At 36.9% G+C, this 12870-nt stretch overlaps 1 protein-coding gene across 2 annotated transcripts in view; it reads right to left on the reverse strand.

Annotated features, from left to right (window-relative positions):
• Positions 1–12870, reverse strand: part of MAN1A2 (mannosidase, alpha, class 1A, member 2) — a 141032-nt gene that overhangs the window by 107143 nt on the left and 21019 nt on the right. For both annotated transcript variants that reach the window (XM_010567515.1, XM_010567516.1), the window contains exon 2: positions 4082–4337. In XM_010567515.1, the coding sequence (XP_010565817.1) occupies positions 4082–4337 (256 nt within the window). The remainder of the gene's footprint in view (positions 1–4081; positions 4338–12870) is intronic.

The following is a 12870-nucleotide window of genomic DNA, read 5'->3' on the forward strand; positions in this document are numbered from 1 at the left end:
AGGGTGAAAAGAATTATAAAGTTTTCCTTATTTGACTGGGTAAAATTTAATTTATCAAGGAAACAAAACTTGTTAAAAAAAGAGCACTATGTAATGATTACACTTAAACTGCAGAAAAAAATTAATACTCTGAACACCATTTAAAGGACATAATAATGGAAATTAAGTGCCAAAAATTCCAAGTGCTCATGCAATTTATATCTAATTTAACTTGGAAAGGCAGCCAATGACTTCCAAAAGAAGAGTTTTGTTCTTAATTTCTTTTCTGGAAATTACACAAGTTACATCCACCCTCTTACAAAACCATTTTCTCATCTTTTACTTAGTATGAAAAAAAATCACTAAAATATTAATCCAAAGCTAAAGTGTAACAGCAAGAATAATTTTGAGATGCGTTTATTCTTAAAATACCAGTTAATTAAAAACCATAGCATTTTTTAAAAGCCAGAACAGCAAGCTAATATACTAGAGAAGTGCTACAAAGCAGGTGGAAAGCAGTAAGCATTACTGGATGTACAGTAAGCAGGTGGAAAACCTTTCCTTCTCAAAGTTGTTACTGTGCATCTAAAAGAACCAGCCAACTTCTAAGTGGTCCTTATTGAAATAACTGAAATAACAACTTGTTAGAAGAATATAGACAATATATACAATTCTGTGAATTAGTTACAATTGAGAATACAATGTAACACTAAATATAAACATCAGAACCAAAAGACACACTGAAACAAAAACAAGAGATGTAGGTTCTGCTCCTGGTTTATTCCATGACCTTATGAAGACTCCCTCTCTGTGCTCAGTAAACATTCCTATTATATAAAGCTTTTGAATGCTTTATAAAGCTCTCAAGAGCATTACACAGATTTTTTTACTTTTATATGCACTTTTTTTTAAAAAAATCAAAATACGTATTTTTAAAATACTGAAGTACTGCAAAACCACTTTTTATACAAGGATCTGTTAAAGACTTCACCAAGTTGATCTTTGGAAGGAAAAAATAGTAGTAAATTTTCTGTAAAAATTATAGAACTGAGATTCCATTTGAAAGCTTTCCAGTCTTTCTCCCAATTGTAGAAAGCCATGTGCATGTTACAAACTGTCCCCAACAGTCAGCCTGATTCTACATAGTTTTTCACCATTTGGTATTAGGTGAAATAGGCCGTATAAATTAATTAATTTTGTGAATTTAAGCAGTCTAAAGCTGTTCTGTGAGAGTGAAGTTCCTCAAATACGCATCAGGACACTTCAAAGTAAACCAAGGCATGAGCCAAATGGCTTCTCAGGACCACCTGGAATTCTGAAGCCACATATGCATATCCTCCAAAGAGCTGGAAGCTTCTCTGTGCTATATTTTTGGTCTCAATCCAGGCAGCCATAATGTCTTACATGTCAGAAATGCTACACAAACTAGGTGTAGACCTATGTTAGAGATATTGTCTTCCGGACCTTGTTCTTTTTTTGCTAAGTATCTCTCTCATCTACAAAGACTATTTGTCTACACTGGTTACAACAAACTGCGAGAAGACCTCAGCAACGATCATAGCGTATTTCAAAATGCACTTTGCATCTCTGGAATCACTGCAGCCTTCTGTGATACATCTGATGCTGTCAAGAACAGGTTTCAGGCAAAATGTTATATCGACAGTGTCAGATGAATATGTTTTATCTCAGCCACATTATATTCATTGCAACGTAGCAGATGCCAAAATCCAGAAGTAGACCCAGAGGCCAAACAAAAATGACAATGTACCAACAACAGGTTCTTCAGCATTATCATTTGTCCATTCTCACTAGCAGACCTTCCACTCCTGTATGCTACGCTTTCACGCATCTAGCTGTAGAAGTGATTATCTGCTGTCCTACATCAAAGAAATTAAAAATTCCCAAGACCACTTCGTAGCTATAGTACTAACAAGACTGACTCAATGAAGGCAATTCACACAACAAAGACAGACATTTCAGTCATGCTAGTATGATCCTGGACTGTTCAAGCACAGTGGTCACACTGTTGAAGACTGCTCAGTACAAAGATATGATTATCTTAACTGAAGGACTTACCCACCTAATACATAGTGCCATAAAATCTTCGGTCTGGCTATGAAAAGCTACACTTCAGAAACCACAATAGGATTCATCAACAAGTTATGCAATAAAAAAACCAGCTTCTCAGTGTGACTCACACACGGGCTGATCACCAAAAAAAAAAAAGGAGTAAGCCTTTACAGCATGAGATTTGTGGTAACTGTAGCTAAGGATCACCAGAGCAACTACCTGGTGATCCTTACTCACAAACTACCCTGGATTCCTTACTCACAAATTACTGCACCTTCACATTTAGATCAGCAAGAATTGTCCAAACTTTACTACTTATTCAAGCCACCAAGAAAATTGTCATTCTGTATTAACCTATAGCTTCTCATCTCCTCTCAGTCTACATTCTGACCAAACAACCTCAGAAATGCAAATACTAATTTTCAACCCTCCCTCCAATTTCAGGCTTGATCTATAGGAACTTTAGTTATTTCTTCCAGCTAGTTCTTCATTGTTAGCTGCACTCAGTACTGTCACATTACTTTGTCAACTCAATTTTATTCTACCCATTAAATCCATCAGTGGCACACTCAAAGGTATTTAAATACAGTCATCTGTAGTTAAAATTAGAAGTGCTGACAACTACATGACCATACCATTCACCGTTCATCTCCACCCTACAGAAGACATTTTGAAAAGCAAGATTCTCTGTATAGTCTCACTGAAAATGTTTGAGGACACAGTTTTGAAAAGCACCAGAACCTTCTGAAATCCACAAACCAGTGCTCTCCTTTGGGAAATAGCCCTAACCAAGCAGGGTCAAGGGGGTCCAGTATTCTACACACAACTTCCCAGGCAAAAGTGCTTCTGCAGTAGTCACTAACAGAATAGGCACATCTTGCAGGAAAAGATTTGCTACTGGAGAGATTCAAATAGTGGTACAGCTCCATGCTGTATCACTCATGTATCATAAGCAGTTGTTCATTATTTGGTAAGAGTGGATTTCATCTAGTCATCATTGATATTCAATGTAAAATCCCAGCTTGGGTGATCTACCCACAGCATGGTACATACTCCAGCTGCAACTCCTCCCTATTACAAGGACAGGTGTATGACTGACTTTTTTTGTTTGGATTTATGAGCTAATTAAACTCAGATTATAATTTAAAAGAAGATTTAGCTGATGTAACTACTAAGTGCTGTGGTCCTTGATGTTCTTTAATTACAGAGCCTGTGCTTGTCTACCTCTGCCCTGAACCATTCCTGCTTGCTAACCCGATTTTTAGACATAAAACTAATAAGATTGCAGGAAAGAAAAAGAAGGCTGTACAATGTTTCTGCCATACTAGTTAGAACTACAGACTCAGAAAAATGCCTGGTGATAATTGGCATTGCCAGGGCAAAAGAGGGCAATGAATCTCACGGCCAACCAGGAGTAGAAAGGTTAAGACCAGAAACAGCAATTCCCATAGCATAAGCTGCCACAGAACCAAAAGCCTAGGCCAAAATCTTATTTTGACTGTTTTACAGGTAAATGAGGCAATCTACTTAAATGAACTCCTAGGTTTTTTTAGACCCATTTAAAACCTAATTTGAAAAGCATATGATAATTTGGTAATTTGCAAATTTTAGCTGCAGGTCATTTTTTTCCCCTATCTTTTCAATCCATTTTTTAAACATTTAAAAATATCTTGTGACACACTACCATATGCCTTTCTTTGAAGGGAACCTGACAAAGTCAGGCTCTGCTTTAAAGATGCACTTGTTGCTGTTCCATGTGTTAATGACAAACTCACTTTGAACCCGTATCACTAAGTTGAAGAAATTCCTAAAATCATTTTTAAGTTGTTATCCAGTGAACTATTAACACCCCAACACCAGGAAAAAACATGCAATGTTCATTAATACTGGATGTGCACTTTTCACTTACTGGTTTTTATTAAAAAGATTTTTAGTCCTGTTTTTCTTCTAATATAAATCATAACAGCAACACCGTATAAATAACTGCTATCAGATACAAGAATGGGTAGGACCACATCATCATCATCTTTACCTCTTTAATTTTGTTCCTCTTCTCTCGGATATCCGGGTCTGCTGGTTCTCCACTGTTTATCCCTATAAGGTTTGGTAAAGGAACAGGGGGCAGTGGCTTGCTGTCTTTCTTTTTCAACTCTTGCACTACTTTGTTCTTTTCTGTCTGAATCTCAGCTTGAATCTCATCACGCGATTTCTTCAATTTCTCCTTAGCCTCTTCCAGAGCCTTTTCATGATCTGCTCGGATCTTATTTCTCAGACGTTCCTCTTCTTCTCTAGAGACACAAATGCTAGTCAGCATCTCATTACTAAAAACACATTGCTTATAAACAAACTGCAGCTTCACAACAGAAGCCACATCCCAAGTTAGTTTACTCTAAGTAATTCTAATGATTCAGGCAAGTTTACTGAATTGTGTTAGTACACAATCCTACGCTATTTTTGCCATGAACCCCAAAAGAACAGCACACACATCCACAACACTATTGTAGAAAAATATATCAGAAGGGTTTTCTAGATTATGTCTCAGCACCTTTGCTTGCCTACTCAAGAATTTAGAGAGGAAAAGCCCTACATCTGTTCTTCAACTAGAGGACACATGCAGAGGCATGTTGAGCAATCATTCAGTTAAAAAATAAAATCAGAAGGGCTCTTCCTTGCCTTCTGTACAATAAATACATAGTACACAACTTCTCAAGATTGAAGTAACTACTGAAAAAAAAAAATAAAATCGCAGCCAGTACTTTTATTAATAATGAGGTGTAAGCTGCAAGGGCTGCAAACCCCACCACAGCATGTTTTGTCTTCAGTTCAGAACTCATTGTTCCAATCAGTACGGTCCATAAACCTCACAAGCTAAATGCAGAGTTAATTATAAAGCCATTTAGGAACGTAAGAGCTTTTAGTAAAGCATGATTTTGAAACTCACTGTCAATAAAACCAACATCATCTTGTTTCTAAGCACAATTTTCCATCATGATCTTTAATGATTAGTAAAAGTTCTGAGGTTCACACACAAAACGAAGACTGCTGTTTTAAAGCCTGGGTTAAACAAGAGGTTATTCTAACAACAGACAAAAATGGCCCATTCCAGTCCTAAAACATTTCAAGGCATCAGAAAGATACACATCAGACTCCCAATATAACACAACCTTTTCAAGCTTCTTTAAAATATAGAGTTGCTCAATGACTAATGTGAGCCAAAATAGTTGCAGGGATTTAAAACAAGCACTAGTTACAAAACACACACTCCCTCCCTGTTTCTCCCCCAGGCAAAAATACTTTCTCCCCAGAGCATTAAGGAGAAGACAGTGGATAATGGAAAGGAAAGGCGGCAAGCAGCAAACCATATATGAAATGCCAAGCTTGGCATAACTGCTTTTAGGAGGAACTGAGAGACTTGACCCATATCATGTGTTTTTTCCACTATACTGAAAACATACCAATGAAAAGGAACAACCACCATTTGGTATGTGAGAATTAGAATAGAAGAGTTCAGCTGGAAGGGACCTACAGCAGTCATCTAGTCCAACTGCAACTAAAAGCCAATCCAAAGTTTACAGACAAAAATAAACACGAGATTGACAACTGTTAACCAAACATTGACAATAAATACAGGAATGTATCTATGTATTTAAATTGGGATATTTTTCCTACAAAGGTTATTAGAAACATTTGACAAAGTCTATGATAAACGGGTAACATTTCCAAAGATTCAAACAAATTTTAAGTAACTCACTGGGGTGCTGTGTTGGAATATCTGGAGATATGGACAGATCTTACTGAGCTTTGCAAGTATAATAGAACTGTTTTTATTCATCTCACAGATCAAGATCATGTCACATCTGTTATAGAGCACTGCTTCACCTTTACAAAGAAAGGTCAAAGAATGAAGCTAGTAACGAATAACTTACACAGAGTTATGATACAATACTATCAGAGCAATCCCACCAGACTGGTCCATTTCCTGCAAGGTTTATAACAGTTACAGTCCTCTGCCTAAGGAGAGTTGATTTTAAGTCAAAGTGCAATAAATTAAGCTTTTAGTTCCAGAAATGCACAGTTCAAACCCCCAGTGCGCTAGCCCTGACTGCTATCTCATAAACATCCAGTATATTTTAAAGTTAAAATTTATACACTTCTTTGCTCCAGTCTTTAGCTTGGACTCAAAAGCTCAAATAGAGACTTTTTTTAGGCACGTGTTTTCTTCTCAATTTGACAAAGTCTAACATCACTTGATGTCATCCAGAAAATAACTTCCCAGTTTACAGGCCAATGTGCATAGCATGCAGGGGGAAAACCACGGTACTACAACATAAATGCTCTCAGCAAAATATATTGTTACACAAAGATTATTAGCCCTTACATTTTTCTTAAGTGCTATTAGGTTTGCATTTTAAAAAGTTATAGTAGCATTATTACCTTTCAATATTTCAGTACCAGAAATACAATGCAATGTTTTAACAGATGCACTGACTAAAAGGCATTCAAACTGAAGTTCTTCAGCCGCTTTTCTCAGTGTGACCCACGTCACATCCATGTTTCTCCCTAACAATAAAAACTGGACTGAGCTCCTCACTTTGACTATCAAATCCAAGCTCATTTTAACACTGTTGAACAGTAACAGTCCTTCTCTCCTTCAACTGTAGAGCAAAGAAACAACTTTCAAGGTGGTGAAAGACTAGTCTAAAGAGTGAAAAATACAAGTAATACCATTTAGGATAACTTTTACTTCTACTGTGACCCATTTATGGGGGGAAGATAACTTTCCTGTATTCCTGTAAAAGTTACTCACATTCTATTGTGGCAGCAATGTGCTCAATTCAATAACAAAAGCAGCTGAAAACTACTATCAACTGAAAAATTTGAAACCATAGATTTGTAGTCTGGAAAGCTTTTCCAAGGCTAGGAGAGGGCTCTGCGTAAGATGCAGCTGGAGAGAATGAGAACAAGGTCACCAGAACAAGACATCACTCCCCGCAGTCATGTTCTCACCAAGAGACAGCACGCTGTACAGGAGCCAAAGAGATGGCTTACAGAGAATGAGAAATAGGAAGAATCAAAATACTTCAGTGTGAGGATAATGTATTTTAGAGGTGTTTCTCATTTTCAGAACTCGGTTTCCTGGAGGCAAGTGACAGCCTTTACTTTCTGACTAGATCTACTAATGTTTTGTTAACAGATGTTGAAATTCTTTTTGCAAAGGATCAACCATCAACCATGAAAAAACTGGAATTTTAGGAAAACAGGGTAACAATGTATCTCAGACCTCAATAAAAAGATGTTCAAGGTATATTCACATTAACCTAATTTGAAGAGGATGGTTTACAACGAGTCTGCTTTATTCATAAATAGAAATGGTTTTGGTAAAACCCATGGTTAACATGCATGTCCCCAAACACGATCTCGTGTGAAAAAGATTAATGATGTTTGAGTGTTATAGTGAGTCTGAGTCACTAAAATGAGTCACTGGTGATGTGGTTTGTACACCTTCATGGTTTTGCACCATCAAAATCAAGTGCCATGAAGATTTTGCCTTTACCTTTCCTTTAAATTTTCAGTCCCAGGTGCTGCATACAACAGTAATAATAAAAGCTCCATCACTCTAGCAACTTCATCTATTTCTAGATTCAAACTGCATGAAACAGCCATAAATTGGAAAACAAGTTTTGAATTCACGTCTGTTTACACTGCAGGAACCACTATATAAACATACAAAAGCTGTTGATTTCTACAGCACTATAATCCAATTAGAGTCATTAAAGAGGTTTGAATGACAGTCTACTTTCCTTCAGTCACTCAGCAGAATACGTAAATATTTGAAGAAAATACACAGCAACTCAATAGAGATGAAAAATTCTAGCGCTAACTGTATGATCAGCTCCAAGTCTTCCAGGAAATGACATTCTGAGACAAACATAAGAAAACAGTAAGATGAAGAGAAAGGTCAAGAGGTATTTGAGGGAGTTTACAGGAGATAGTACAAGAGCTTCTTCTGCAGACAGATATTCTCTATGCAATTACCAATGATGGACAGCATGAGCTACAAGAAATGTCATATTCTACATTCCAGCTGAAGACATGTTTTACCAAATATATTCAAGTATATGACCCTAATGGAAGAAAAAGCACACCCCTAAATACCAACACCACATGTTTCTTCTGAGTTCTTAAGCAACAAGAACTAAGCGAAAATACAGAATAAAGTTAAGAGAATGAGAAGACTGGAAATGTGTGAGCAGCTGACACACACACCCCCCCCCCCAAGTCACACCCAAACACCAACAAGCTCCCCATCCAGCATAAGAAAGAGTCAGCAACAGTTTAATGCACATAGATAGCCCTACATTCAAATACTCAATCTAAAAATACAAGATTGGAAAGAATCCCAGCATAAACACATATACCAAAATGTGTCAAACAGTTTCCCTATCCAACTACCCACCCCACTTCTAGGCAACATAAGCAAACTCTTAAAACAGAGTATTCTGAGTACATCTTCAAAAACCTTACCTAACAGAAAGCTGCTGCTTCCTTCTAGTTACCCCAACAACTTACTCTAAAGTCTCAAGACAGAGGTTCAAGTACCATGAAACTACAGCAGTAGCTACTTCAAAACAAGCAATATTAATAAAAGAATCTGTAATTAGACTATTTTTGCCAGCAAGAACCATAAATAGACCTAATAATTAGAATCTGAAACTAGAAACAGGTGCAAGTTTTTTTAAACACTGTGATTAACTATTCCAGCTGCTTACGCAGGAACACTGTATACTCTCAAAGCATCCACAAACTAAGTGTCATTCAGAAAAGACCACAAATTATAACACTCAATAACCGAATCACTAACCAAAACTTAATGTGCTTTAATTATGCACCCAGTAGTGAGCCTTCTGAACTTAGCAGCTACTAAAGCTTCACTTGCCAAGACAATGACTTAACGTCTCTCCTATCTGCTGTGACACAACAGGCTCTCTAGAAACTGAATTGCAAAAAACCAAAAATGCTTTCAAACTTCTTCGTAAGATTCGAGATCAAAAAAGAAAATAAAAATTAGAATGGAGTCAAGAAAACTGGCCACCAGCAACTGTTCTCTCACACTAAAAAGCAGAGCACTGGGTCACTATAGCAAAAGGACAAGCAGCTTATTATCATTTGGATTTTCAGCAGATAGATATACAAAACTGTTAAGGTACACAAAGATTTGTGTAAGTGTCACCCAGAAACAAACCCCTGTGCAGAAATTCTGAACTTCTACCCTTTTGTCAAGTTTAATCTTCAACCAGAGGCTACTTTCAGAGACACAGTGAAACAAAAAGGTAGGCACTAATTAAAAAAAAAAAAAAAAAGAAAAAAATCTTTGGGAGTCAGTGCCTAAAAACATTTCACATGTTAACTACAAAAGTTGCTTTTCCTTCCAGTCTTGCAGCATACACGATTTTATAACATCCACACATACTACAACCCCATCATGTTCTCCTAGTATTGGGGAAGATACATTCATGACACACAAGGACACTAGAGATATATATACTGCCCCTCATTGTCCAGAATATTAACCCAAATTGCAGATTCTTTGAGTGGTTTCTTTTAGACAAAGGTGACAGTGGAATTTATTTCTAGCAAGTGGTTAGATTTGCATATGACATGGGTACTGCTCCGCAAACGCAAGGAACATGAGACAGACTCCTTATCCAAGTCCTCTTATCCCTCTCCATCAAGTTTCAGAAGTTTTTCCTTTTGCCATCACACTTCCCCTTGACCTTTTTCATGTTCCTGTTTCCTGCCTTCCTTTACTATTATTTGTACCAACTCGGGGCTCTGCTAGCTTGCTTCCTTGGTCTTCTAGAAAGGCATGGCTGCCACTCTGAACACCAGTCCTCCTCACTTGCATCATTCAACTTCTTCAGGCCACGCCAGGGAGAGGAGAGAATTAACTCACTGACACAGGCACTCTCCTTTAATCCTAAATACCCCCTCTTAAATTCCATGTAGACCTCCTCCAAACAAAATTTCCTTCCGCTTACATGCAATAATGATGTCCCTAATTGATTCCTTTTGCTGCCAAGTCTTAGACCACGAATCTGGGCCTTCAGCCACCTTCGCCACTGCTCTCAAAAACTCTCATCTCTATGACGGCACCTCACAGATCCTATTGCAGATCTGCTCTCTTGTCTAAACCAAAACCTCAGTCTCTGACATTTCTTTGTAGATAGCTGGGTGTCACCTTCAAGCAAAATGAACTGTAACTTAACTTTTAATCTTCCTCCCACATCTTTTGTTCAGCAGTGGAAACTTCTCCATTGCCCAGATTGCCAGTGTCTGGGCATTCTTCCCATTTCCTAGAACGTGACTACACCTAAATTTTTCTGCTTAACTTCCACGTATTTTAAATGCAGTCTTTCTTAACCCATACAGTTAGAAGCCCTCAGAGCTGGATCTTGTTCTGTTCATCCAGCAATTCTGTTAGGAAGACAATCCACTTAACTACTTGCAACCTTATATTGCCTTTCAGTATTTTTTTCTGCAAAACATGCAATTCATTATATGTGTTTTTCTAGGTATAACAAAGAAAACATGGCCACTTCTAGATGTCTGATATGTTAATTCACAGATTTCCATGCTGATCATTAAAGGCCACTGCTGCTTGTTACTCCTGTATCTGTCTCTACCCAATTGTTTTCCTTTGTCTTGTAATTTAGGCAGGGCCTTTGGAAGCAGCTCTGGAATGAGGACAAGTGAAACCCTTGGGGAATATATTTAGAGAGAATTTCAAAAACACAGATTGAATGGGCACATAGAACTTGCAGAAGGGAGTGAAGAGTTGAAGCACATCCCTTATGATGAAGACCAAGCCCGCCAGAAAACTACAAGCCAAAAAATTCCTTAGTATTGTTAAGTATCTTTTATAAGATTTTGGAATGTAGCCAGAATCTTCATAAATCATCGTAAGGTAATACACCCAATTAAATACTTCATTAACAAAGTGCATTAGCATATAAGACATCTCTTGTTTTCTTTTACTACAATAATAAAAAGTACAAAACATAGCTTCCAGTTCAGAACAAACCAGTACAGATTCCACTATCAAATGTAGAATATGTGTAACTTCTGAAGAGGAAAAAAAAAAAAAGACATGCAGACAAGGGGTCATCCTTCAGGAATTATTTGCTTCCATGTTATGAATGTTAACATGAGCAGAATTGGGAAAATTTATCTTGAGATTTTGTCAAGTGCTGTGACCATTAGCAAAGGAATGTGTTCCTCACCTCTGTCTACAGCAGCCATGTAATCCCAAGTGTCAACTCAAAAAAGGAGGGTGCCAAGCTCAAGTTAATGGCTTTCTTGGGACCTGCAAGCACTGCCATAGCTAGTATAGTCAACTTCAGTTTTACTATGAAGGAAAGGTAGATCCTTTCTGCAAACACTCCAACAGTTGCATTCATATTAGCAGCCAGGCATTTGTCAATGCTAAGAAGGGTCACTAGAGACTACGTAAGCATTTTAAGCTCATATGAAATTTCTTAGTTTTGTAGTTACAGTATCAGCTGAAACAGATTTTCAGAAGAAGCAGATCAGCTATTTCAGGAAGAAATATGATACTTTAAGACTACAACAGCAACGAATGCAACTTTCATTAGGGAGGAGCAAATAAAAATATAAATTACACATAACACTTTACAAGTTTTCAACTACATATAAGCAAACTCATTCAGTTTTTAGTGTCTTAATGTCATTCAGGTACAAAAACACTTCGTTAGGAAAAGCAATAGATGCATAAAGTTCAACAATGTTGAGTTTTCAATCACTACAGCTCTATCAAACACATCTCATTTAGATCCTTTCTGCTTATACGATATAAAAGAGAATACAATTACATTTGCCTCACAGCACTAACATATAATCAAAAGCAGGCATTATTTCAGAATTTTTGCTGATTAAAGAAACTTCATTTAACAGCTGCAGCTAATTACTTCTGTGCAGAATATTAAGACTCTGCAGAACAAGGTCTTAAATTTGATTGTCAAAGCACTTACAATGCTAATATAGAGGAAAAAATATTATTTTTTTTTAGGAATCAATCTTACTTCTAGAAAAGGACACTGAAAAGCCTAAGTCTTACTAAAAGGTTATGAAATTTAAGATCTCTTCATGTTTTATCAGGAAGCCTGAATGAGAATAATGTTGCTACTGGCCCTGTGTAAAAGCATTTAAAATAGGTTCCTGTCTCCCAGCACCATACTGACTGGAGCATCATATCTTCCTTTCCAATTAGTACCCCAATGAGACAGATTTCTTTTTTTTTTTTTTCTTAGTAATGAAGATGGAAGAACTTTACAAGAAGCAGGAGTGAAAAATAATATAGACTATAGGAATAAAAAACAGAAAAAGAAATCTATATTGAACAAGAGAATTGGGTAGGATAAAAAGTTAGAAATTAGCAAGATAGTAAGAACAAACTGGAAATAGAGAGTTTATTTTGATGTAGTATTCAAACAGCACCAAACGCTAGTAGGATAATTTTAATTCAAAATTGCAGAAGCCTACTACAATTAACAATGTCGAAACACAGAATTTTCTACTACAAACCACTCTAGGTATCCAGGTATCACTCTAGGTTGCTGAAAACACTGCTGTTGTACAAGTTTAGATATATATGTAGCAATGTATTTACACTCTACTCTCCACAGTCAAGTCTAGGACAGTACAGACAAACATCTTACTATATTATTTATTGCTATAAAAGACAGTTTGATCAAGGAAGAATAATATATAGCTGGTCCTGTGATACTGAGAAAGCAATGAACT

Source organism: Haliaeetus leucocephalus, unplaced genomic scaffold (assembly GCF_000737465.1).
Source record: "Haliaeetus leucocephalus isolate CR32 unplaced genomic scaffold, Haliaeetus_leucocephalus-4.0 Scaffold228, whole genome shotgun sequence".
In the NCBI taxonomy this organism is placed as follows: domain Eukaryota; kingdom Metazoa; phylum Chordata; class Aves; order Accipitriformes; family Accipitridae; genus Haliaeetus; species Haliaeetus leucocephalus.